The sequence below is a fragment of the Gopherus evgoodei genome, chromosome 1 (assembly GCF_007399415.2).
Source record: "Gopherus evgoodei ecotype Sinaloan lineage chromosome 1, rGopEvg1_v1.p, whole genome shotgun sequence".
Classification (NCBI taxonomy): Eukaryota; Metazoa; Chordata; order Testudines; family Testudinidae; genus Gopherus; species Gopherus evgoodei.
This window is the reverse complement of record NC_044322.1, coordinates 205,751,200-205,778,439: the sequence shown is the minus strand read 5'-3', so window position 1 is coordinate 205,778,439 and position 27,240 is coordinate 205,751,200. Positions and strand designations below refer to the sequence as shown.

The 27,240-nt window shown below is 40.9% G+C and overlaps 1 protein-coding gene across 4 annotated transcripts in view; it reads right to left on the bottom strand.

Moving 5' to 3' along the window:
• GRAMD1C (GRAM domain containing 1C) overlaps window positions 1-27,240 on the bottom strand; it is a 78,484-nt gene that overhangs the window by 9,888 nt on the left and 41,356 nt on the right. For all 4 annotated transcript variants that reach the window (XM_030533075.1, XM_030533084.1, XM_030533102.1 and 1 more), the window contains 9 exons: window positions 26,462-26,557; window positions 24,707-24,787; window positions 15,708-15,826; window positions 14,348-14,471; window positions 10,492-10,666; window positions 4,808-4,951; window positions 2,766-2,884; window positions 2,060-2,202; window positions 165-268 (listed from right to left, as the gene is read on the bottom strand). In XM_030533075.1, coding sequence (XP_030388935.1) covers window positions 165-268; window positions 2,060-2,202; window positions 2,766-2,884; window positions 4,808-4,951; window positions 10,492-10,666; window positions 14,348-14,471; window positions 15,708-15,826; window positions 24,707-24,787; window positions 26,462-26,557 — 1,105 coding nt within the window. The remainder of the gene's footprint in view (window positions 1-164; window positions 269-2,059; window positions 2,203-2,765; window positions 2,885-4,807; window positions 4,952-10,491; window positions 10,667-14,347; window positions 14,472-15,707; window positions 15,827-24,706; window positions 24,788-26,461; window positions 26,558-27,240) is intronic.

The following is a 27,240-nucleotide window of genomic DNA, read 5'->3' as shown; positions in this document are numbered from 1 at the left end:
CAGTATATGGACCTAGGGGATCCTCTGGCTTGAAGGAGACACAAAGAGAATCTCACACTTTGTACATTTATTTCTAGTAGATTCAGTTTCATGACCACTAAAATTTACCAGATCCATCCACAAAAAAAGATTTCACCCTGTTACTACAAAAAGCAAATCCTCACCAAGTTGTTTGAAATTCTCCTCTATCCCACTCCAGGTGTTCTTCTCAATTAGAGACTTGATGAGGCCCCATGGCTGCTTTTTGTATTTCACATCTGTGGAAAGCCTGCAACAACACAGAATGGAATGGTAAAGTGAGTGATAAATGATAAAGTTAGTGGCTGTCCATAATCCAAAACAATCACTATTATAAATAGGCAAGACATTGTCAGTTGGCAGCACTCACATTGAAAAGGTAGGGATTAGACATGGGTAAAGAAAAATTATAAACTGCCTTGCAGCTAGAGTTCTGTGGGAATTTCCATTTCACAGGACATTCCACAATTTCAAAATTTGCTTTAGTTCCCAATCGGAATGAAAAAGAATGTCTATATCCCACAAAACAAATTTTGAAACAAAATTCTTTAGGTAATTTGTAATGTTTCATTTCAACTTTCACTTTTTTATATATAATTTAAAATAAATTTCAAAACAAAAAAAAAGTTAAAATGTTCCTTTCTGAAAATGTCAAAATGGAATGGTTTTGACCTTATCAAAATGCTTTTTTCTCTCCCAATTGTTTTAAACAGACTTTTGTTGAAATTAACATTTTCCCTTGGGAAGTTTCTGGTTTGATGAAACAGAATTTTCCAACAGAAGAAACTTTATCAGAAATTTTTCTACCAGCTCTAATTATAGCTCAGTGTTATAAATGGTATTACATGCTGTATTTGCTATCATCCAACACATATACTCTACATGCATTGCTTGTATATCCCTCTCCCTTGAGATGTTATGATCACCATATATCTGTATAAAAAGGACCACGGGAGTCTCCCTTCACAGCCAGTCAATGCTGCTTCACAGGCCAGGTTTACACTACAGACCTATATCAATATAATTGTATTGCTCAGGGGTGGGAAAAATCCACTCCCTGAGTGATGTAGTTATATCTAACTCCTTGTATAGACAGCATATGTTGATGGGCGAGCTTCTCCCAGACATAGCTACGGCCTCCCAGGGTGGTGAATTAACTAGGCTAACAGACGAAGCTCTCCTGTTGGTGTATTAGTGTCTTCACTAAAGTGGTGCAGTTGCGCTGCTGTAGCGCTGTACATGACGACAAGCCGTTACATCAGTTAGAAGGATTGCTCAAGGCATTTGGTTTCCCCCAGGCAAAGAGTTCACCCCTTTCCCTTCGTACTCCCAGTGCCAGAGATCCCAGCCTAAAATCAACCCAAGGTTTCCCACACAGCAATGTTGAGCATTAACTGCTACTAGACCTATTCTCTTACACAGTGTGCTTCAGCTCCAAAAAGTGACTGTAAAAGTGGTATTAGGAGGGTTCGTGTTCATCATCAAATGTGCTCAGTTTACAAGATGATTTTCATGCCTCCCTAGTCTGCAAAGTCAGCTTGGGATCTGAGATTCAAGCTGGGTTCTCTTTCCCTTAGCACCAGCACCACTAGTAGAGGTGGTACAGGCCAAATTCCACTTTCACTTACACCTGGGCAATTTAATAGCTTCAAGTTATGCCTTTGGCAATGACAACTGTGCAGGAGCATGCACAGGTGTAATTTGTTGGTACTTGGTAAACAATTTTATGTAGAATTCCCAAGGAGGAGTACAACCCAGCTCATTCTCTTGAAGCTATGTTGGCTGTGCAGGGCACAAGAGTAAAACCTTGTTTTTGTCATTAAAAGCCACCAGAGCTGACTAATACTTGCAGGAAACACATACAATGAATAAGAAGGGGCCATTTTTACATCTTTTGCACAATGGAACCACACTTCAAGAGAAGAAATTTGTGCAAAGAAATTCAAATTTCCCATGCTGTAGGCACCTCTTTTAGTAAACATACCTCAGTGCATACAACATGGCTCTCCCGCCCCACCTGCTGCACACCACTCTGTCTCACCGTAATCTGCATTTCTGATTGGATGTGCGGGTGATGGAGTATCTGTTCACAGTGTAGAAGTAATCATGGTATGGGACATCATGTGTCAGCACCTCTGCATCTACCCGATATGACTGACCTTTCTGGCTCAGTTTATTCAGGATCTACCCATAAAAAGAAAAAAGGGGGGGGGGGAAGACATTTTAAATACACAGTCTCAGTTCTCTTCCCTTCAGTCTTTGGGTTCATCATGCCAGCAAAACTACCACCTAAAAGCTACTGGCAGTAGGAAAAGAATCTGAAATAGTCTGAGAAAATGAGACAGGTAGAGAACTCATGGTGGTTACAGATAGGAGTCAGGGGTTGGCAACCACTGTCCTTCCCACATTGCCAAATGTGAGAAGGCTCCTAGTTAGCTCCCAGCAGGACAGAATGGTTTTGGTATGAAAGAGGAGGAGAACCACTGGTCTAGAACTCTCAGCATGGGACTGGGGACCAGGAACTCCTGAGTTCTAGTCCTGGCTCTGCCTCTAACTCTAATGACCTATGAATAGTCATTTCACTTTACTGTGTCTTAGTCTCCTTGTCTATAAAATAAGGCTCACGCTTACTCCCACAAGGACTGTGGGGAAGAAGTCAGGTTTACAAACCTCTGTGAAGATGAAAGGCACTACATAAGTGTTTACACATTGTGAATTTTGGCACACATTGTGAATGCACACAGTACCTGCTTTTCTGTTGCAGTTGTGTACTTCCCAACGAGCGGATTGTTAATCATTATAGTGTAGGTGAGGGTCCTCAACTGATTGCCACTGCCGTCCATATTCCAAGGGGTCGATACAGCATCTAGTCACAAAATGTGTAATTATTAATGTCCAACAATTTACAGGGAGCAGTCTCAATCCTTAACTTGGTTGAAAGTGGTTTCACAGTGAACAGGTGAAAGGTCTGCTCCTCTCCTTCATGAGTTCCTGTATGTTTACTATTTAACACACTGTAGAATCAGTTCATGTTACTCACTGAGGGATGCTAGAGAGCCTGATTCTCCCTTGCCTTGCACACCTTGTGTCAACATTCACAGCTGTGAAATGTCAGTGACTGCAAAACACCATCACTCTGATTAGAGACCATTTCACACCAACTCTGAATAGGTGTAAACAAGGACAGAGATAAGGAAATGGAGAACGGGGCCTGAGTGTTTAGAGGCCAGAATTCAGAAGTGTGTTGGAGGAAGAGGAGGGAATACCTCCACACACACGGCCTTGTCACTTTCCCCTTGCAACTCCCTTCTTGCTTTTGGACATAGGAGTTTTCCCCTGCAAAGGCCAGCCTGGAACCAATCCAGATGGTTGGTAATTTACAAGAATAGCAAAAAGTGAGAGAAGCACTGGCCAGTATTGGACTCTTAGGTCTGCTAGATTCTAGAAAAGCAGAATAGACCATGGGAAAAAATTAAAGAAAGGCTTTAAATGATAAGCTACACTGTGTTCCATCTGCCTAGGATGGAAGTTATAAGGTTCATTAGCATTAGTGAAAGAGACAGGTCTTGCTGATTTGCCTTAAAATCTGACACTGAATAAATATTACTCTCTTTTGACTTTATCTTCTGTTTCTGTGATCTCAATAAATAAAATTTACTTGCCCAGAAAATTAAAGCCTGTGAGTGTTATTTAGGAGGGTGCAAGGATTTATTCTATGTGCAAATTGTATGGACTTTACTATTACTTGAATATAACATGATTTAAAAAAAACACCAAAAAACAAAACAAAAAAACTATTGAGCCAATACCCTAATCAATAAAGCAGAGACTTTAAAATCAATCACATATTAAATTATTTAATGTTGTAACATTAATGTGTACTGTGAAGGTTCTACTCTGAAAAGTGAACATAAAGAGAGTATTGTTTCTGTGTTCATTGTCTCAATAACACCAGAACAAGTACACTCATTTTATAAATAAAAATTGTTTTTCTGACAGTCCTGCACACTCACCCTCATATCTAAAGGTCAAGCTCATTTCTTTCAGACTCTTGTAAAAGCATTATTATTTTACAGCACCAAAATGCGCAAGACAAAGTGCAGCACAGATAAAAAGATATGGTCCTTGCTCTGAAGAAATTAAGATTTGATATTATCTAGGACATAATGAGTGGGGTTAAAACAATAAAGAGGGTGTGGGATGAGGACAGACACAGGTTACAGTGATAAAATCCATGAGGTTAATCAATTTAATCTTGTACGCACCTTGGTAGTTCAGTTACATTTCTTTTCATTTTGAATAAGAAAGATTTTGTAAAAAAGATCCTGCCATTATTACTCCTGCCAACCCTATTACCTTCACATTCCTCCCTTCGTTCCACTTGTGCTAGCTGTTGTCCTCAGTGAGGCGGTATAGATGTAACTGATTAGTCCTGTCACTGGGACATAGCTAGCAATTCTGATGCTGATGTACTAGGCAGAAGAGACTCCAGCTCATTGTCCTAGAGCTGGACTTGGCAAAAAGAAAGTAAAAGTGTAAACACTTATTACCTCAATCAGAGCTTTGAGTCTTAACACACACAGGGAGAAGGAAAGGGCCAGGTTTACGTAGTCATTTTCAAAGCAGAACCTTATCTTCAAAAGCAGGTTTAATTTCCCCTTTGTGGGCAGAATCTGTTGAGTTTTGGTTATTCATCTCTGACTACATTAACACTTCTCTCACCAAGATCGAGAATGTAATTTTTTCTAGCATAAATCTTTACATGAACTGAAAGAGGAAATTATATTACCTACTATATTCCTGGTGTTGAGAAATCTCTGCATGAAATGGGAATTGGTGAAAAGCATTTCAAACATCTTATCTGCGCTGATATTGAAAACTCTGTTAATAAAGAGTCTCCCATGCAGGTCATTCTCAGGGACAGTCTCCTTGGCTGATAAAGAAATGGAGAGGAACTGGTTAAGGAAATGGATGGGCCCCATCATCTGCCCACAGTAAAAAAAAAAGACATTTTAATGTTTGATCCTCTGTTGTGGCTTAACCAATAACCAAATATTAATCCACACTTCTCTTCCACTCCCACAAACCTAACAGCACAGTATTTACCATTATGAGACAGCCCAGAACTGGTCTTTCAACCAGTCCCATCCACTGTACTTTCACCAGTACTTTTCCTGGTAGAAAGCCTCATCTGATGACAATCAGCCCCTTTCAATAGCATCACTTACTCCTTCAATAACATGGTCCCTGTCAGGTTAAAAGTCTTTCTTAAATGCATTACCAGCCCTCCAAGACCCACCTGAGGGGATTAGAATAGAAGGAATACTATGTTATTGCTTTACTTGTCACTATTTACTCTAGGCCAGCTGTTTGCATTGTATACATCACTCAATCTGGACAATGTAGTCAGGGTGGTTTTCTAGTCCAGATGGTTCTCAGCTGGCCATACTCTTTCAGGATGCTACAATGTTTGCTGTGTAAGGGCTGCAGGAGACTACTTGTAAAAACATATTTCACTGGCTTTTTTTTAATTTGAAAAAAAAAACATTGCCCCTAACAAAAAATACCTTCCTTGCCTACCATGTGTCTCTGTATGAAGGGGATATGCTCCCACCCTGTAATCCTGGGTCGGGCACTGGTACCTGCCCTACCCTCATCCCCCATTAACACAGAGCTGTGAGGAGATGCTTTCTCCTGATCCCGGATCCACTGTCCTGTTGTCTCTATGGTGCCCCAGTGCTGCTCCACTGCAGAGTTTCATTCTTTAGCTGCTGGGCTACTTCCTTTTGCCTTCACCCTCTGCTAGCTCAGTGGTTTGCACATTGGCTTGAACTCACAACCCCGGGTTTAGCAATTCTTGAGAGGGCTACTTAGCAATTTGGGGCAAAAATCAGTACTTGGTCCTGCTAGTGAAGGCAGAGGGTGGACTCAATAACCTTTCAAGGTCCATTCCAGTTCTAGGAGATAGGTGTATCCTCTCTGCTACCAGGCAGGAATGAGCTTTTGAGGTTTCAGATGTGATAGCAGGGGAGGGGGGTTGTTCTTTTTAAAGGAGGCTGGTGCCCTTGGCAGCTTATAATCTATTCTCTACCTCCCCTTCCCCATGCCCTCCCCCTGAGAATGCTTTCAGCCAGCTAGTAGTCTCATCTTGTATCTGTCCCATTCAAAACTTCCAGTTGTGATACGCAGACAAGTGACCTCCCCAAAAAAAATCACCTTTGTGATACCATCCCATTTGCACTTCTGGGGTCTCGAATTCAAAGTTGAATGCCCTAGTTACACCCAACCAGGAGACTAAAATAAGGTTTACATAAACATATGCACTTCTCTTCCTGTGATATGTTCTGATTACAAAATATGCTTTTCCAGTTGTAATTACAGGGTGGACCAGATGATCAAGACCATGTTCACAGAGATGCCTATTTAGCCAATCAATTCTGTAAAGTGATTACTCAGTATGGTAAGAATTTTTCTGCACTGGAATACATTACAAGGAGTCAGGACATCGGGGAGTGCTTACAGCCTACGCAGTGACATTTTCAATGTTTACTCTGGGTAGAGTTCCACGTAAATGCCATCAGAGCCCAGGCTCTGGGTGAGCTTTACATTTATCATTTTAGCTCTGACAGCTTTAACATCTAACCCTAACCCGCTTCGAGCCTTTTGTACTGCCGATTTACGGTCCTCACAGAGAGAGAGCAAGCTTTACACAGTTTGGTATAAACACCCATTTTGAACAACCGGGTGCCAGACACTACAGGGAGTCAGATACTTTATTTTAACATCTCCCAGAAGAAAAAAAAAAACCCTACCTAAAATTTGTTGGTGCATAAAAACTCATATTACTTATGCTGGTTAGGAATCCTCATCCTCAAATGGTCTATATCATCCTTAATTAATCACCGCTAACCAGCATTTTACATTGACAGTGTCCCTTTAATAAATGTATATAAAGAGTAAGATGTAGTTGTAGGTACTGTTTCTGCCCCCAAATCTCTGATTAACTTACTGGGTTTGTATAATCACATGTACAAGTGTTTCTCCCCCACTGCTGTGTGAATAGACCCATACAAACCCTGGAAGACTTATTGACTGTATAGGGAAACATGAAACTGATGAAGACACAAAGTAAACAGCTATAAAAACGGAGAGAAATATTTTTACTTACAGTCTCTCTGTGCTCTTTGGAACACTTGGTGTTACAAGTAATGCTACTGTGTTGAAAAATTAAGTGTCATTATTAATTTGAGGGCTTGATAGAACATGAAGCAGCTGTCACTTTCTGTGTTAGGATTCAAACCACATTTCTCTTCAACTCAGCTACAGCCCTTTTTTGCCACAGCTTTATTTTTTGTTAATGCTCATATGGAGTTGATGCCTGTGAAAAGGAGCTACTGTTAAAACTGCTACAAGTTAGTCACAGTGGAAGCAGATGCGTGCAAACATCCTCCAGGCAGTTCTGCCCATATTCACTTGTAGAAGTCCCTGCTCTTCCAGTCCTGGGCATGTCCTGTGCTGGATCATGTAGTGATAATATGTCATAGGCACATGCCCCCTATGTGGGCACCAAACTCATTTTACTAACATCCTGGATCAGGCTTTGAAATAAAGATTCTACAAGTGAAAAGTTAGTTTGCCAGCCTAATGCCTCATTCTAGCTCCTCAGTTTTTAAGCCTGTAAGGCAAGTATGTGGAGTGCAATTACATGCATATTTTGGCCTGAACAGATTACATGAAAAAGTTATTGTATAACCAAAACCTAGCGTAAACCCATCACCTCAAATGTCCTGGTTCATGCTGGAGACAGCATGCCTGATTCTCTGGTACCCTGTACTTTATGTGGTCATTCACACCAGTGCAAAGTGAATATAATATGCTACCACTTGGACTTGGTAGCATTTGCAACATTTTGCACCAATGGAAATGATAACAGACTGTGCTGGACAATGCAGAATCAGACCCGTTACACTATAAGGTTTCCTATAAGGTTTGCTGCACAAAATTCAATAAATTAAAAAAAAAAAAGAATAAAAACCCTAATCCCTCATCTACAAGCTAGACAATTGGGAAGACATTCAAAATCTAATTGCTCTCCCGTCAAACAATGCCTCAGCTCAAATCCCATTAACTCCTAACAGCAGAACAAGAAATTCAAAATAATACATGCCAAATCACTGAACTCTGAAGAAGCCAAACTGACAAGAACAGGGCATATCAAACAAATGAGAAATTGATTTCCAGTCCAATGGAAAAAACTTATCAGCCATACCGTATACAGAGAGCCCTGGCAACCAGAAACAGCTGGGGTAAAGATAAGGAACCAAACAGTTTTCCACTCCACTGGAAAAATATCACCAACGTTGTGCAGAGAGAACAGAGCCTTTGGAACAACTGGATTCAAAATAATGGAAACCTCTTCACAGATAGGAGTGTGACAGAAGGAATGAGCACAATTATGCAGGCCAGACATGCCACATTTTAGGATTGCACCAGTTATATTAGTCATGGTTGGGCTGATAACTCACATGATTGATCTAATCACAAAAGTGATATTAATTTAAAATTGTGTGTGAGATTTCTGAGCCAACACTGAAAGGAAAACTTCGTTTTCTCACTAATAAAAAGCTTCAATTTTTAAAAATTTTATATAACTAAAACAGTTTTTAAAACTTCCAAGCTATAAGCATTTGACATTTGTATACTAAACAAACGGACCCCTAGAGTGTGGGTAAGACCCTGGCAGCTCAGGTTTAGTTGATGCTGTGGTAACAAGTACAATTCAGAAGCTGCTGGAGGAGGACAGACATGTGATCATTCCCCACTGCACCTATTAGAACTGCATTTCCCAAAGGGTGAAGCACAACTCACGCAGAATGGGTGGGCAAAAAGGACTAGCCAGAGGGTATAGATGAGGTCTAAATCAAAATGGGTAAGCTTAAAATGGTGGTGTTGAAGGGCGGTTGCAATTGGTTTCTGAGGAGGGCTCAGCTTTCAAAAGTTTGGGAAACACTGTGCTAGATGACAGACTGGGAAACAGAGGAAAAATTCCAAGCATGAATAGAGTAAACCTTAATCTCTTTCTAGTTTATGCAGTGGTACCAGAAAGTCCTGCTTTCAAGAACAAACAAAGAGTTCACCCTAGAAAAACAGGAGAACAAGAAGCATGAATAGGAGTTTTTCTTTCTTGAATAAAAGGTCTTGAATCTACTTGAGTTTGTCAGATTTTATTTGCTTAACATTAGAAGAAGTCAAATAGTCTCAACTAGTCTTTAAAGTTACCATTAAGATAGAGCCTATCTTTGTTGCTGCTCTTTTAATGTTGGGTAAATTTTCTGCCCAGCTGGGTGAATAGGACAAAGGGTCAATTTATTACATTATAAAGGTTTTCAAAATGGGGAAAAAAAAAAAAAGAGATACTATACAAAGCTAAGGCTCTAGGACAAAACAGGAAAACTGCAGAAGGACTCTAAAATGATAGAGCCTGCAACTTTCCACTGCTATAGGCAAATATATTTGTGATGGAGAAATGCATGTAAATTATTTATACAGCACACAAACTATAAAGGGGGTAAGCTATTACACAGCACCATGTTAGATTTGTTCATGTGTAATGCAAATGTAAATTCATAGTGCTGCACATGATCTTTTGGGGAGTGATGCTGAAATAAATTTGTTAGTCTCTAAGGTGCCACAAGTACTCCTGTTCTTTTTGTGGATACAGACAAACATGACTGCTACTCTGAAACTTAACATTCATCTGTTATTCTGAAACAGAAAGCCCAGTCAAACATTTTGTAAAGTTTTTCCTCTTTTTTCCCCATCTCTTTTTTAAATACTTGTTATGTGCTTTGAAGATGAAAAGCCTTCAAGAGGAAACATAGTCTAATAGTAAAAATAATGGATAGGACTCGGGTGATCTGGGTTACGTTTCTGACACTGTCACAGATGCATTGTGTGATTGTGGACAAATCTCTCCCTACTCTCTGACTCAGCTCCCCCCCCTCCCTCCCAGCCCCCATCCGTACAATTGGGATAATTACTAGAATTGGATGGAAAACAGGCATTGTTCTCTGTGAAAATAATGGAGAGAAAACTCCCTTTGTGAAAATATTCCCACTGGAAAAGTTTCAAAAATGTGAGGAAACGCTTTCCCTCCCACACACTTTCTTGTTGGGAAAAGCCAAAAAGTGGGGAAATCCCCACAATTTCAAAATTTTAAAACGTTCAAAATTGTGTGGTTCTCTCTCCCCCACCCCCCATTTGTCATTTGTGAAACATTTTGGAAGATGAATTGCTGTAAAAAGATACGGTTTTGTCAAACGCTACATTTTCTGATGAAACCAAGTTTTGACAGAAAATGTTCAAACAGCTCTGACCTGTAATGGTCTCCCGGGGGGCTGTAGCGTACTTTGAGATCCAGATTACAGTCACGTTACAGCTCTCAGTTGGATTTCTAAATGAGCAGCTGTTTACCTTCTTCCTCGGTATCTGAGGCACTGCTCTTCTCCAGAAGATTCTCATTCTCGATTGGCTCCAGGGACTGTGCTAGGAGCCTGCATCTCTCTAGCTTAACTGGTTTATTTTCTGAAGGCAACAGAGGGCTCCTCTTGCTCTGCTTCTCATTTTGGGATTCCTCCTGCTCAGACCCCTATCGGAAGAGCCATCAGCAAATGGTATAATTGACTGTAATAACCTTCATAAACACTTTATATACAACCTTAGTTAAAAAAAAAGTTACAATTGACAAGTGTAAACAAGCTAGCTGTCCAAATTCTATTTACCACTTACCTGGCGCAAGTAGTGCCTCTAACACTGGACTGTGAAATTCCTTCCCTGGATCCAGCCTCCCTCATCTATTGATATAGCTCCAAGGCAGATTCTGCCAAAGGGAAGCTTTCAGCTGAAATCAGTTCCTAGCCACTACTGCTGTGAAGGTAACCTTTCAAGAATGAAACGATGCAGCACAATTTGAGACACTCAGAGGTGTGAATTATCCCCATCAATCCTATTGACTGACTGACTTATAATGACTTAAGTCTGAACCCTAACTATGACACTTGTGGGGCCAGACTATTCTAGAAATTCAGGCAAGCAACTGCACACCTAATGAAATTCAATAAAGAAAAATGCAAGGTACTACACTTAGAAAGGGGAGGGGGAATAAAATACACAGCTACACGATGGGAAATAACTAACTAAGCAGTAGTATTGGGTAAGCATGACAATTCTGAGAAGAAAGCCCTTCCCAAGACATACTGGCCCATCAGAGATTTTTTTTTATGCCTGCATGACATAGGCATTATAAACCCAGATTTCTTTTACCTTTCAGCCATAACACATCTAAGACAAGGGCTAAAGAGAAATATTAATATTAAACTAAAAACAAAAACAAAAAAAACCTGCTACTAAAATCAAAAAGCAGTAGGAGGCTCACACAGTCTAGTGGTTCCATGCGTCCTCAAGAGGAGCTGAAAATGTACAGTGACGGGAGGTGGTGTCATACATCTCTCTGAAATCCCAAATTTGGCACCAAGCTTGGCAAACCTTTTCCTAAGACTTTCTTGGTGCTACTAGTGCCTAGTAGAGTCTAATAATGGGGATCAACGCATGCAATTTTTGTCAAGGAGAATAGCACCATGTGTCTTGATGGCTGTGCACCAATTTCTGGCGGCAGGGAAAATTAGGAAACAGACTGGTGTATACTGTTAGATGCACTGTGCTTTAAAATGAAAACCATGACTGATGGTGCACACAAAAGCTGCACACTTTCTTTTTAAAAAATTAGAGAATTAATAAAAACAAATTCCTAGTTTGTCAAGCAGAAACAAACTTTAACTGTGGGATACAAAAGCCCTTGAAATGTTCTTGAGATTACATTATATCAACTATGAAAGTATTAAAATGCATCACTAAAGGTTAATCATAATAAAACTGAAGACAGACTTGAATGCAGAGATGGCTGTTCAAGACCCTGGCAACTCCTGTTTGCAGGGGTCTGACACTGCCCGCCCTCCCTCCCCCCAAAAACTCAAGTGGGATTTGTCATAAATGGTGATGAAGTTGCAATACTCTTCATTCTTCCTTGAATCTTTTGCCACAGGGCTTACTAGAACCAGGCTATACTTTCCACACAACTCTCACTGTCAGGATCAAGGAGCCATCATGCTGTATGCTGATGGCCTATTTCCTTATGGCTACTGAAATATTTATTACTGAGTAAACTCACATCATTGTGACTTGTCTGCAGGACGTATGCAGGTTCAGAAGACATGCACTGGATGGATTTATTAATGTAACTGGAAATACCACTTTGAAGAATAATGGGAGCAAAACCACTCTATTCAAAAGCACAACCTGGCAAATATTTGCTGTATTTAAACAGCATTAAAGGTGGCCTGCAAAGGGGGGAGGGAGCGCGGACAGCATTAAAGGTGGCCTGAAAAGCTGTGCTTTTCCCTTGTTTTTCTTCTTTAGAAAGAATAAATAAGGTATGAAATATTTTTCCTCCTCCCGGAAGTTACTGGGCTCAGTACAGGGGTAACTGGGAGAAATTCTTCAGTCTGAGTTATGCTATAGGCCAGACTTGATGATCACAGAGGACCCTTCTATTCTTAACATCTATGAAAACAATCATGATTGTCAGTGTCTTGGCTTTCTGAGATCTCCATGGATGACTCAAATGTGTAACAGGAGCTAAAATACACACCATACATATATCATATCACGTTAGTTCCTATGATGTCAAAACCCTACTAGCTCTCCATAGGTTCTTCAGGAGCAGACAAGAGCTGAATTTCTCATATGAAAAACAAGAAGAATTCTTCAGCCCTTTATTTTTTTAATTTTCTTTTGGGAAAAAGGTTCAGTCCTCCTTTATACATTAAAAAGCGGCAAAAAGGGAATGAGTCAGTTTTTCCCCTTTTGCAGGTCACCTCTAAACTACATAATGAGTTTTCATGGATTTACTCAGACATTTTATGGCAGCAATATTTTAATAGCTACTGAAACTCTCTATTCCTTCTGTAATCCTGAAACATCTGCATTCTGTCACTCAACTACTCTAGCAAATACCACACAAAATGTATACCTAAATGTAACTGTCATACACTTTGTAAGTTATGCAATAATCAAATACTCCAGATTCATCTCTCTCAAAACTTCCATGAGCTCGGATGCTAAGAAATATACTTCAACAAATTGAGCCTGTGCATAGGATTGGAGCCTCTATTCATCAAAATGGCTCTACTGGGTGAGATTTTCAAAGGCACTTTTATTGTTACAGGGTTAGCTATAACTTCCCCCTTGTTAGGTCTCCATTGAGTACACACTTTCAAATGACAGGCCTTGCACCTCCACTCCTCTCAGGGTAGAATTCCATGGTTCTCCCACCCTAGGCTACAGCACCTATTCATCATACATGATTCCTCAGCAGGCCCAAATGCATTTAGCAGTGTAAGAGACTTCCCTTTGTGAGCTGTGACCAGTACAATGCAGTGACTCAGAATAGTTTCTTTCAAAGTATTACTTATCTATAGGAACAGCATTCTGAGAAAAGGGCTAGAACTACAAAGCCTATACACACACACCTTGTCTTACCTAAAACCTAAGTAGGTCCAACTTATCCCACACGCTCCAATCTCTAGGTCAGCCTGTTCCCCCAGCAGTCCCATCCTCCTTCTAAGCTCAGTTCTTTTAACAAATCCTTACACCTAGAAAAATTATAGGGAAGTGTGAGGAGATTCTAATCGGGAACAAAAATATCAGGTGAGTGGGTCTGAACATAGAAATGGAAAAAAGACAATAGGTTTTAATGAGCACTTTTCATTCGTAGATCTTAAAGTGCTCTATAAAAATGGATAACTATAATTATTCTCTTCATACAGATAGAGAAACGGAGTCACAAAGAGTTGCAGTGACTTGTCTGAAGTCACATGGTGACTCAATGGCTGAACAGGGGACGGGACGCCAGGAGCTCCTCACTCCTGACCCAGTTCCCTATCCACTTGATCACACTGCCAATAATAATAATGTATTATTTAAGTAAAAAATTCAAAAGTGATCAGAACTACAAACCATCCATTTCATGTGAATGCTAGCAGCCAGCAGGGCAAAAGTCTTAAAACATTGAAAGACGAATAACTGACCTTAACCCATTCACTCCAGATGCTAAAATCTTCTAAACTGTTCTCATCTTCACATCCTTCATAGTTAGGAGAAGGAGTATCCCCTCTCTCCCTCTCTCTCACACATACACACACACACTTAAGGATGTGTGATTTACACATTTGTATTTGTTAAGTACAGTAAGAGAGGCTTTCTAAATACTTACTCCTGGCAGTGTGTTTCCATGGACTTGCTCTGCCTCTACTATCTGAATGATGGGTTCATGAATTTCATGGATTGCTTTGGGTAATTTTTCATCTCTGTCTCCAGAATCATCACAAATGCTGGATCTGTCCAAAGCAAAAAGATAATAAAGATGGTGTTAATTTAATTTCTTAGCATTTATGGCACCAAACTCATACTTTTGGAGATTTATTGAATTTAAAACATGCACTACAAGCCATTAATTGAATTGCCACATAAGACTGCCAGCTCAGTCATCCCACATCCACTTCATTAACCCATCAAACTACCCTGTCCCCAAGTGCCTGTGAGAAAACCCTGGCTTAGCAGTGTGTCTGGAAAGTTAATAAATCAAGATTATGGTGAACCAAGGGAGAAAGTTAATGTTGTGGATGGCAGGGAGATAAAAGTATCTTAGGCCTCAAACTGAAAAGTTTTGTTCTTTTAATTATTATTACAATAGGCATTCTTCTTACACCCATCCCTCTAGCATCCTATGTCAAAATATTTTGAAGATTATACTATGAAATATTAAAAAAAACAAACAGAGGCTTTTCTTGGGATATACGCATTTCTTCGGCATTTGTGTTCAAAACAGTTAGTGCATTCATTAATTTTTGTTCATTTTTATAAGACCTGCCCATCTAAGGGCATGTAGAAAATTAAAACCACATTGTTTAAAGAGTAAAGCTGAAAATTAATAATTTTACTCAAGGTCATTTGAAGGAGTGAAAGAAATTGTATCAGAATCACAAAGAGATACTGATAAATCCACTTTCATTGGCCAAAAATAAAATAACAATAATAATTAACTGTAAAATGGTGAAAAATAAAGCAGCAGTTTTAAGTGTTTCAATTTTAATAATCTAAGACAGAGGGTCTCAACCTGGGGTTCATGAAAAGGTAGCAAAGGGTCATAAACCCTCAGCAGTATCCATACTGCTTACTAGGATGATGGGCTTGACTAGATTCTAGCATGGGGAAAGACTGAGAATCCCCAATCTAAAAGTGGCATTAGTAATACAAGTATGGGACTTTTTTAAAAATATGACACACAATTCCTAGATTCCTTTACCTGAACAGAACCAGGAAAAGCTATGGAAACACGAGCTTCCTCATACTTCTCCACACTAAGGGGTCTCAGTTCTGCTCAACCTACAATAGAGTGAAGGCAATCGAGTCTTTATGCCCAGTCAGTACTTTAGCCCCTTTGCTAAAGGCTGCTAAAATGCGTACAGATTAGTGCCAGTAAGGGAGGCAATTTTGAAGGAGGATTTTAAGACAGAGTTGCGGAAACAGTTTTCTATTTCCATAAAAGTTAAGTATATGTAGTGTCTTCTTACCTAGATTGTCCATTGTCTTCAGAGGAGGAGTAAAAGCTCTCCATCTCCTCACTGTTCAGGCCCAGCTCAGAGCCATAGCTCTGTTGTACCAGTTGCCAGAACTCCTGTTTGGTCAGTCTCTGCAAAGACAAAGCACATTGTTGGTCAAAAAAATGCAGTGAAGAGCTACTTCTTCTACCTGTTCACAAACAGATTATTTGACCCCAGATATATCTGGATCCCTCCCTGTTATTTTCTAAGAAATCTTCTTGCCTAACAAACAGCACACATTTTAGATCCCACTGCACTTGGTAGCCCTCCTTAGAAATATAAAGGAGACCCGCAGCTTCCATTTAAAAATAGCTAATCTTCTAGCCAAAACAGGTTTGATAACATAACCCAATATAAACTGATCACTAGAGCTGAAAACTCATGACTAGTTTTAACTCAATATCACAGGGCTTATTTCCATTCCACCCCTCCACCCCATCCCCCAAACAGCTGCCCAGAGCTGGCCTTTGGAGCTCATGAAAACTATAAAGTCACAGTCCCTTGACTCGAGCCTCATCATTCAGGCTGCCACTGATGACAGTGGGGTATCTCAAATTCCCTCCAAGCCAAATTGCCTGCAGCTCAGCTGGCTTCTTTGCTGAATAACCAGTGTGATCTTTAGTCACAAGGAAAGACAGTTCAGCAGCTTGAAAGGTGGAATTGTCTAGTTCTAGTCAGTGACTAAGGAGAAGGGACTGCTACATTGAAATCCCAGCTCTAAACAGACTATCCTGGTGGCCTTTATCAAGTCACTTGTCCCTAGGCCTCAATTTCCCCATCTGCAAAATGAGGATGATCACACTTACCAACCTCACAGGGGAGATGCGAGGAGTAAGTAGTCAATGCGTATGACACACTAGAATTTACCATAGTACACAAACCATACAGCTTATTTGGACAGCTATCCCTTTTAAATTCATTTTACACACACACACAGTTGTATTAGTTCTATTAGACCACCTATGTCGAACTGGACACTCTAAAGAACATAAAGCAGGCAAGCTGCCTTCCCTAATTTGCTTACATTCTAGGAAGTATTCAGGATCCCAATCAGGATCTAAGCCTTCTTTTATGGGGCACTGTGGAAACACAGCATAGGAGACAGTCCCTTCAAAGAGTTTACAGTCTAATCTAATAGAAATTGCCAACAACAAAATCAGGCAGGTGTCACTTTATGAAAGACTAGCACATGTTAGGGTAGCAGATCCAATGGATTAGCACAAGTATCAGAGGGTAGCCGTGTTAGTCTGGATCTGTAAAAGCAGCAGAGAATCCTGTGGCACCTTATGGACTAACAGACGTATTGGAGCATGTCACATACGCATCCGACAAAGTGGGTATTCACCCACGAAAGCTCATGCTCCAATACGTCTGTTAGTCTATAAGGTGCCACAGGACTCTTTGCTGGATCAGCACACTATCACTGCACTAAATAATACTACTGCTATTTCTTTCTAGTAATAGGTTTGAGGATGCACAGCCAAAAGCTTGTTTGAAGGAGTGATTTGAAAATCCCCAAATCCTTCAACTGCATCTGGGCATAGAGGTGTGATCACTGTAAACACAAAGGTGGTGGCAGAAAATGGTTTAATAAGTCTGACCATAAATATCAAGGCCAGGGCCAGTGCAAGGATGTTTCGTGCCCTAGGCGAAACTTCCACATTGCGCCCTTCCCCTCCTCGCACCCCTGCCCTGAGGCGCCTCCCCCCACGGCAGCTCCCCCCCTCCACCCTGAGGTGTCCCCCTTGCGACAGCTCTGCACCCCCCACCCTGAGGCATGCCCCCGCTCACCCCTGCTCTGCCCACGAGCACCCAGAACACGCCGTAGCAGCTTCATTTCTCCTAAGCTGATTGGTGCTGCAAGCCTGGGAGGCGAGAAAAGTGAAGCGGCCATTGTGTGCTTAGGGAGGAGGAGGGGCAGGGGTGAGCTGGGGCGGGGAGTTCCCCTGCGTGTCGCCCCCCATCCTTATTTGCTGCAGGCAGCCCTCCCCGTGCTCCCCTGCCCCAGCTCCCTCCGCCTAAATGCTGGCAGCAACCGGGGCGGCCAAAGATCTGGCCACTGCAGTCGCTGTCAAAGAAAATGGCGCCCCCCAAATGCCAGCGCCCTAGGCGACCGCCTAAGTCACCTATATTGTTGCACCGGCCCTGACCAAGGCTCTCTCTAGCCACTTCCTTACTCTCACTCATCCCTGTGCCTTCCTAACATGTTGCCCTCAAATGGCTGAAATGCTTCCTTATCCCAGTGCAATAAAACACATCCCTCCTCTTTCAAATAGCTCCTCAAAGCCAATTCACTGTGCATTCTCAGTCTCTATCGTTTATAAGTATTTATTTCTGGTAGCATCCACAATGCACTGGGTACTGAGCCTCATCATCTAGTGCTGGTAATCAGTCACAGATAAAGTAATACTTGTGCAAACTATTGATAACAATCACACTGTATTTAATCACAAGCTCTTTAGGGCAGGAACTGTCCCTTTAATATGTTCGTACAGCACCTAGCACCACAGGGCTCTGAGCCTGATGTGGGTCTCTAGGTGACACTGCAATACAAACACAGGTCAAGAATGACACCTTGGGTAATTTTTTTTCAAAAATGCTTAAGTGACATTCAGAATTACCATGATCTTAATTTGGTGTAGCTTCATTCATTTCCAAAGTGACTTAAACTGAACTCAATAAAGGTCACTAATTCTGAATAAAAGTGTCTGAACAGAGGTTTAATGTAATTGAATTAATCCACTTTAATTCACACCTCCAGTTAACTCAGACTAATTTTCCTCAGTGTGCCTGTATAGTCAAAATCCTCGTCACATTTGTCAAAAAGGGATTTAGGAGCTGAAGTATCATTGTCTGATTTAGGTTTAAGTGACTTAGGCACTTTTAAACATTGTACCGTCTGCCCCATGCTCTGTAAAGACCCCATATACCATTAGCCCTCAGCTACAAATAAATCATATGCACACAACGTTTTGAAAAATAATTTAAACAGTTTAAAATGCAGCTAATGTATGTAACATAATGGCCACACTTCAGTGTTTCTTCACTTGTCATGAATGTTTTCTTGGACATTCTTAGAACAGAAGAAATGTCTGCTTCCCTCTCAAGATCTAAAGGATAGGGCACTAGACTAAAACTTAGGAGATCTGGGTTCTTTCCACAGCTGTGCCAGTGACTCTCTCATGACCTTGGGTAAGTCGTGTAAAAGATGTGCCTCAGTTTCCCCATGAAGCTTACACACTTTTGTAAAACACAGAGTTTTACAGATGGACAGAACTACCTAGATCGTAAATTACTATTATCTTGTACCGACTGCTGCCAGAGACAAGATACTGGATTAGGTGGACCACTGATATGAGACAGTATGGTTATTCTTATGAATACACAAAGCTATTACTCTCAGGAAGGGTGAGGGGAATCGTAGAAATGTGCTCAGATACCTCCTTTATAGAAGTTCAGTGCTAGGTTTTTCATTTCATTGTTGAGAAATTGAGCCAGATTTCCTCATCCACCAATAAAATTCACACTTTGACCTATTCAAGTGCTCTCAGGTATTCTCAAGAGGGGTAAGAAAAAGAGAAAGGATCCTGACACTTAAACCCATATCCATAAAATAAACAACCAGTCTCAAAGTCCATTTTCCTTGCTGAAAAGAACTCAAAAAAAGTGGGAAAGAAGGCATAAGGAGTTCATGGATGTGAAAGAAGAGTGTCATTAATGGTCTCTAAAGAAGCTGGAAACTGTATCAGCCATGATCCATATGGATCAATGGAATCAAACATTATGAAATGAAGTAACAACAACATAAGAACAATTTACAAGAAAAATCATTAAATATCTGTGCATTAAAGACATTTTAAAGAGACACCGTTGTCTTGCTTACGCAAATTGCAGGGGTTTGCAAGAGTGACAGCAATTTAAAGGTACAAAAAAGGTAACACACAAGCACGAATATGTAGCTATCCATATATACATACATACACACACACACACTTGATTTTTCTTATATTACTATTATATCTTAAGGTTTCCAGAAATGCAGAATGTATTTGGAAGTTATATTTAAAATGTTCGGCTTCAACAACGATTGCTTTATTAAGATTACTTGCAGATTTCTGATTATGAAAGCATGGTTCTTAAATCACATTTGCTCTGTGTTCCTTTCAATAGGAAGTGGGGAGAACTTTACATTTTCAATTCTCAATCTCCTCACCTACTTAGCCAACTTCATACTGATGCTCAGGAAACAGGACCGCACCAAAAGACAGCAACCTGTGCTTCTGGGGCTGTAGAACTCTCCTGCATTCAGAAGCACGTAATTTCACCCCAAAGGGCTGAGTTTTCTGTGAAGCAGATGAACCCAGTGGGCCGCATGGCTAACAGGCAAGTCCAAAAACTCAGAACAACAATTCCCAGCCACGCTAGTTTGACTCTAATCAAGACCCAATGAGCCTTGAGCTGTCAACACGAAGACGACTCCACTACACAGTAGCAAAACTCCTGGGGTAAGCAGGCTGCTTGCATTGTTGTTTATTAAGCTGCATCTTTGCCTTGTCTGAAGATGGACTGTGCTGCTCTTTCAAACCCGTTTCTCTGTAACTTCCTGCTTGGCAGTATCAGACCTGTTCACAAGGGGGTTGGTCTGCCTGCAGAACTGGAAGTTGTGCTAGATTCCGGACAAGTTCCTAGGCCGCTCCCACTAAGGAAGCATAGGTAAGCAGGGTCTGTTAAAGACACAGTCTGGTTTTCCTTTCCTCTTCCAGACACATTAAACTGCACTTAAAAGTTCCATTACAGCAAGAGACAGCTGGAGACAGACTTATTTAAACTCATTTTGAGTTTTACAATGTCCATTCAATTAGTATTTTAAATAGCTAAAGACATTGGAGAATGCCTTGAATCGAACACACTGCTTCTCAAGGGAGTGGCTTCAGAAGCTGCAGCTTTTATTACTCAGAGCTCCATTTAAAGCAGGTTAAGCCACTGTTTACTGCAATGAGAGAACCTTCTTTTTTAATGACATTCCTGCATTTCTAGCACAGCTCTCTTATCAGGCCTCTTCATTTAACCTTTTCACTGCTGTCAGTATATGCATGTGCCACAGCATTAGTTTTAAATGGAAAAGCAGAACATACTATGCCCAACCACACTGAAAGAAAAAGTGTCCTTGCTACCTTTAGCTTTTCAGTGCTGAATTACTAACTTGCCTATTACAGTTTAATAGCAGGCAAGTTTTTGTGCTTTATATAGTAACAATACCATCTTGCATTTTATATATATAGATGTTGATCCTATACAGGATTTTTCTTCCACAGATTTCAAAGCTGGGATGAAATCAGTTCTGCTGCTAGTAAAATATTTACATCATACCACATCATCATTTATTTTATGACATAATTTACTAAAAGACCAACTTGCAAATATGTTAGACAGTTTAAAAGATGAATCATACTATTCTTCATATCCCTCTACCTCACAAATCAGACTTAGTACAAGTCCCCCTGCACATGGTGGGGGAGAAGAAAATATCTAATGCATTTTTAAAAGTCTCCATAAAATAGTTTTTGTATTCATAACATTGCAGTATTAAAGGGCTGATATTGCAAAATCTACTAAATCTAGAAACAGAAGTCTTACACCACTGGAAAGAAGAAATTCTTAACTCTTCTGTTTCTAGCTTGGATAATTCATAACGGATGTTAAATCTGTCACTGGTCCAATATCAAATCCTGCCTGTCCTAGGATTCAGGATAGTGCAGTTTTGGGAAGGAGAAAATTATCTTTGGGGCAGGTGGTTTTGTGGTTTTTTAGGATCTGTTTGAAGCAGCTCAGAAACATTAGATGTTATCTCAAGTATAGATGAACTAGTGGGCAAAGTACAGGTGGAAGGATCAAGAGAACACAAATGCATGCAATTTGCTCGTGACTCTCATATTCACACAATACATGTTTAAGAATGGCTCAAACAATATAGTTCTTCCTTCGGGACCAGGAAGTCACATGTTACAATCCAACACTAGCATGCAGTTCTTGATACTGCCCTACAATACTTCAGAGTGAGCATGGAATGCATTTGTCACAATTACAGGGGTTTGGATGAGATGCTAAACAGAAGTTCTTTCTGTGCATCTCTGCAGACTTTCAAGATAAAAGTTAATAGATTCTGGCCAGTTGTGCAGGGGAGTAGGGAGGAGAAGCACAACAAATTCCCCCTCCCTCCCATACTCCCTTGTGCCCCTGCACAGAGATGGCTAGAATTAGTCTGGAAGGATGTAGAGAGCTAATTGGGAGCAGGGACTGCAACAGCACTAGCTGCTCAAAAGGGAGTGGAGAAAAGACTCCCCCACATACTCCCATCAGCACTGACAGTTGGCTGGCTGCAAGGGTGGCAGAGCTATTGCTCTGGTATGTATGCCTCGGAAATATCAAGAGGAATTCTAGCTACTTGATCCCACACCCCAAAGCTCTCTCCTGCCTCCTGCAATGTACTTGCACCCAGGAGCACTTCTGTACCCAGCAAAGGGGGAGGGATAGCTCAGTGGTTGGAGTGTTGGCCTGCTAAACCCAGGATTGTGAGTTTCCTCCTTGAGGGGGCCATTTAGGGAACTGGGGTAAAAATCTGTCTGGGGATTGGCCCTGCTTTGAGCAGCAGGTTGGACTAGATGACCTCCTGAGGTCCCTTCCACCAACCCTGTGATTCTATGAAAGCTCAAAATAGTTAATTGACTAAATTAAAATTCAGAGTGGAAAATAAATCCAAAACTGCTAAGAAGAAAACTTGCAGGAGTTGAAATTGAAACTTGATTACGAGTTACACTTGTTCTCTTAGGGCTTGGCTACGCTTGAAACTCCAAAGCACTGCCTTGGTAGTGCTCCTGTGGCAGTGCTTTGAAGTGTGAGTGTGGTCGCGGCGCCAGCGCTGGGAGAGAGCTCTTCCAGCGCTGCAGGTACTCCACCTCCCCGAGAGGATTAGCTTACAGCGCTGGGAGCCACGTTCCCAGCGCTGGGGCACTGTTTACACTAGCGCTTTACAGCGCTGTAACTTGCTGCGCTCAGGGGAGTTTTTCTTCACACCCCTGAGCGAGAAAGTTGCAGCACTGTAAAGTGCCAGTGTAGCCAAGGCCTTAGAAATCAGGAGCACTTTTGTTATGCTCCTGATTTTTTTTTGACATGCCTAATTAGATTTTGCTTTGCTGATTCTCCCTCAACAAAATGCAGATGGACATTTATGACGCCGAGGGATTATAGGACACGAAGTTATGTGCTGATGAAGCTACTAATATACATTTCAGTGTCTGTGAAATGTATTATATTACGGACAGGTCAATAGTGACTCTACATTAAGACAGCATACACTTTTTAAAATATTGACTAACTTGATGAGGAAATTTTCTCCCTTTTGGACTAATGACAGAGATAATTTTTTAAAATATTGCCACAATAGCTCTCTAATGCCATAGGCTTCTCCCTCATTCAGCTCCCCTAGCCACCATGACAAAGTGAAAATTACTTTTCTCTCTCCCAGGGCATTCACAAGAGGAGACAAGGAGGGACACAGGCTCCCCAGTAATTGGCTGGGGCACAGAGCTCCTCCAGCCCCGGGGCGGGAGCTGACAGCTCCTTCAGCCCCAGGGCGGGGCCCAGAATGTGCCCCTCCAAAAACAGTGAAATTTAAATTCCTGCACATGCCCCTGCCTCCTTTTATTATTACTAACATCAATTTTTAATCCACAATGAGCTGGATTAAGATACAGTAACCACACCCATTCCTGTAGTGGTAACATTTACAAGAAAATGTGTACAGTACAAGAAAAATATGGGGTTGGAATGAAGGTTGCACACTTGAACAGGAGATAGCGAGGAACTGGGTGGATACATTGTAGTTGTCTATACTGGATGCTGGAATTGAAAAAGAGTTTGACATGGAGTTATGAGTGTGACAGTGTGTTCGGTTTGTAAGGGATGTTAAATGTTACCTTAAATGGTGTTTTCCTTGAATTTTAGTGTTTGTATTTCTTTTAAACACATTTGAGCCACCTTAACTCTAAATTAGCTAAGATTATGTGCAGGATATGTATATAAACAGTGCATCAGATTTAAGTCTCTGGGGGAGATTCTCCTTCAATGTTATATTTGTGTATCTTGGTGCTTAGCTGCCTCTGTTTTGAAATATTAAAACAATGAGAACTGTGAGTTATAGGAAAGAGATCCACAGAAGCATGTTATTTGAATTGACTCTTTGCAACAAACATGTCATTGCATTTTTCAGGAAGAAGCATCAGATTACGTGTACACAAGTTGCCATATGAATCAAGCTACCTAGCAGAAGTTGCCAAAACACACCTGTATGTAGTTCAGCCTTCATCTTTGTTGTATCTTTTCAGCTCAGAGGTCATATTGAGCTGGTTGGCAGAGGGTTCAACCTAGTTTACTTTTCTTGAGATGATGCCAATTTGTTTTCCAGAATCTAAGCTTATCATAAAAAAAAAAAAAGTCTCTCTCTCTTATGGTCACAAAGATGACCTTAAAAATGTGAACCAAATATTCATCAATCCAGCAATATCTGCCTGAGTTTACAGATAGCCTGAAACAATAGCTCCAAAAGAGGTCTGAGCTGCTCTGCCATCCCAACGGAGTTATTAACTTTGCAGATAATGACATTTTAAATGTAAATGCAAGAAGAGAGAAGAATCATCATATTATGAAGATCTTCTTTGATTGGAGTCTCTTTCTGGAATCTGAAGTGAGTGGAGCCTGGGAGAGTACTAATACTTTCTTCTGCCCCACTCCAACTTTGACTATTGATTGGAATACTTGAAGAACCAAACCTCTGTTTCTGAAATCATTTAACCTCCAGTGCAGGTCTAGTGCTCACTACAGAAAGTAATCCTTAGTTTTTGGGGTTTTTTTAAACTAGTATTGATCAGCTACATTACTCCCCTCTCCCCCCAAAAAAGAAAAACCCTTACCTTGTCCAGCAGTGCATTCTGCCATAAGCGGAAGATACTGAGGTAGCTTCTATCTCTAGCACTGAAGGATGTGAAGAAAAACTGTACGGAAGGTAAGATGATAGCTTGCTTTATTGAATTCCCTCAAAATCATGGCCCCAGAAAAATGGATTAATACCTACAACCAGGCAGTCAGTGTGATATGCAGCTATTGAGGACAGTTACTGAAGCCTGTACAAGGGCTAGATTCCCAGTCTATACATTATATAAAACATTTTTGTTTCTTTTTATGCCATCTACTTGCAAGCACTTACTCCAGTATAAAAAAATGTCCTCTGTATAATTTATTTGTTCCCTTAACCTTTCTCCCACTCGCACCTCCATATATCCCTCTATGCTTGCAACAGTCTCCACTTATCAATATCCTCACCCTCCTTCTTCACACCCACTGTTCGCATGATTTTTTTCTTGCTAATCTTCTTACCAAGGCCTGGCACATCATCCTTTACCTCAGGAATGCTCAAACTGGGGTTTGTGAGCCCTTAGAGGGGTCACAAAGTTATTACATGGTGGTCACAAGCTGTCAGCTTCTACCCTCAAGCCTCGCTTCGCCTCCAGCATGTATAATAGTGTTTAATATAAACAACTGTGTTTTTAATTTATAAAGCGGTGTCGCACTCAGAAGCTTGCTGTGTGAAACGAATCACCAATACAAAAGTTTGAGAATCTCTGCTTTACCTAATCTGCTCTCTTGTGTTTTGCCTTGTCATTCACTGTTACTTATTCCATTTTTTTAAAGTTTGTAACCTCTTAAGCACAGGGATAGAATCACGTCCTTTGCAGCAGGTAAAAACTAGTAAGACTCGTGGGACCCATTATGGAACTGCAAGGTTCTCCCTTCGGTGTCAGCTATACTGAATAAGCAGCCGACCAGACCCTTCCTCAAAAACATCAACAGACACATACTAGGCACCTGTCACCCTTTTTCTGGCCTAACAGTTTTGTTTTTCTGGGAGGAAAGGTTACTGAAAAACTGGTGATGGGCCAACTCCCATCCCAATACAGATTGGGCAGGCTAACCTATTGCAACCTGCTCTTTGGAATCCCTTTGAAATTCACCCAGAAGCTACAGCTAGTGCAGAATACAGCACCCAGGAGGCAGGGAGAAGCTCCTAATTATACCAAAACCCATTACAAAACAGCCCTATTAGCCTATAGCAACTGTCTTTCAGAATGTGTTTTATTTATAGAGGTTGCAAAACATAAAATTCCAATGCAAACCCACTCTGAAAAGGAAATCCCTAAAAATGGCATCATGGGGCCCTCTGTTTTTTGTGTTCACTGATTCCACAGCAACTGTGCTCAAACAAGTAAAAAGATGATATTACATTAATAGCTCTGACTCACTGGGTTCTTTCTGGCCCAGGCATCATCACTAGTAATAAAGATTTTGCAACTCAAACTTAGCTGACAATTCTGTTGATATTACAGAATAGACTTTGATATCCTCTCCCACAGCTGCGCTGACACTGCAGTGCTAACTCAAGTAAAGAGTAGTAAACACTTGTTGTAGTCAAAGTTATCAGATCTGATTGTGACACACACAGGGAGCAGATGTGTGGAGTAAGATTTTTATTTTTTTTAAAGAAACAGTCACTTCTCTGATCATTACTTCAGTTTAAATATACAGCTGGGACAGCTGCCTTAACCAACAGGAATCGACAAATGCTCCACTCCAGGAATTATTATGAAAAAAAGGAAATACTAGCTTTTCACCTTCTCCCCTTCTGTTACAATTTGGATGGCATTTGGGATGAGCCGCGCAGTCTTCTCCTTTGTCATGAAGGTTATATCCTTCAAGGCAATAGAAATCTGAACAGAAATAGATACAAAAACACACATAGAAAAGTTATTAAATCCCTGAAATCCACAGGGCACAAGACACGCAAGAGGAACTCAACATCAAACTAACCCAAGCTACTTGAATAAAACATAGTAGACATAGGGTGCAGGACACTAGGACCAGCCTTAAGCACAAGCATACCAAAGCTATGTAATTCACAGCCCTGCCCAGCCCAGCCAAGCGCACCAGGACCAAATAGTGAACACACAACTCACTTCACCCTTACCATTCCCACAGCAAGACTAGAAGATTCATGAGACAAACCCTATCCTGACAGCAAGCTGAGCCCCACAAATCTGAATGTCAATCCTGGCTGCTACACTGGAGAAGACATTTGTACTCCCTTTTTCTACTGTAAGGTCTCATTTCTGCTAGCAGCCTGACAGATGTGCATGCAGGTACATTTGCCAAGTGGTGTGCAGCCGAGGGCATGGGTCACTTGCAGGTTTAAACTAGTGTAAATGGTGGAGTCTCCGTATCTTGATGTCTTTCAACCATGATTTGAGGACTTCAGTAACTCAGCAGAGATTAGGGGTCTATTACTGGAGTGGGTGAGGTTCCATGGCCTGCAATATGCAGGAAGTCAGACTAGATGATCATGATGATCCCTTCTGGCCTTAAAGTCTATTAGTCTATAAACACTGCTGTGGGG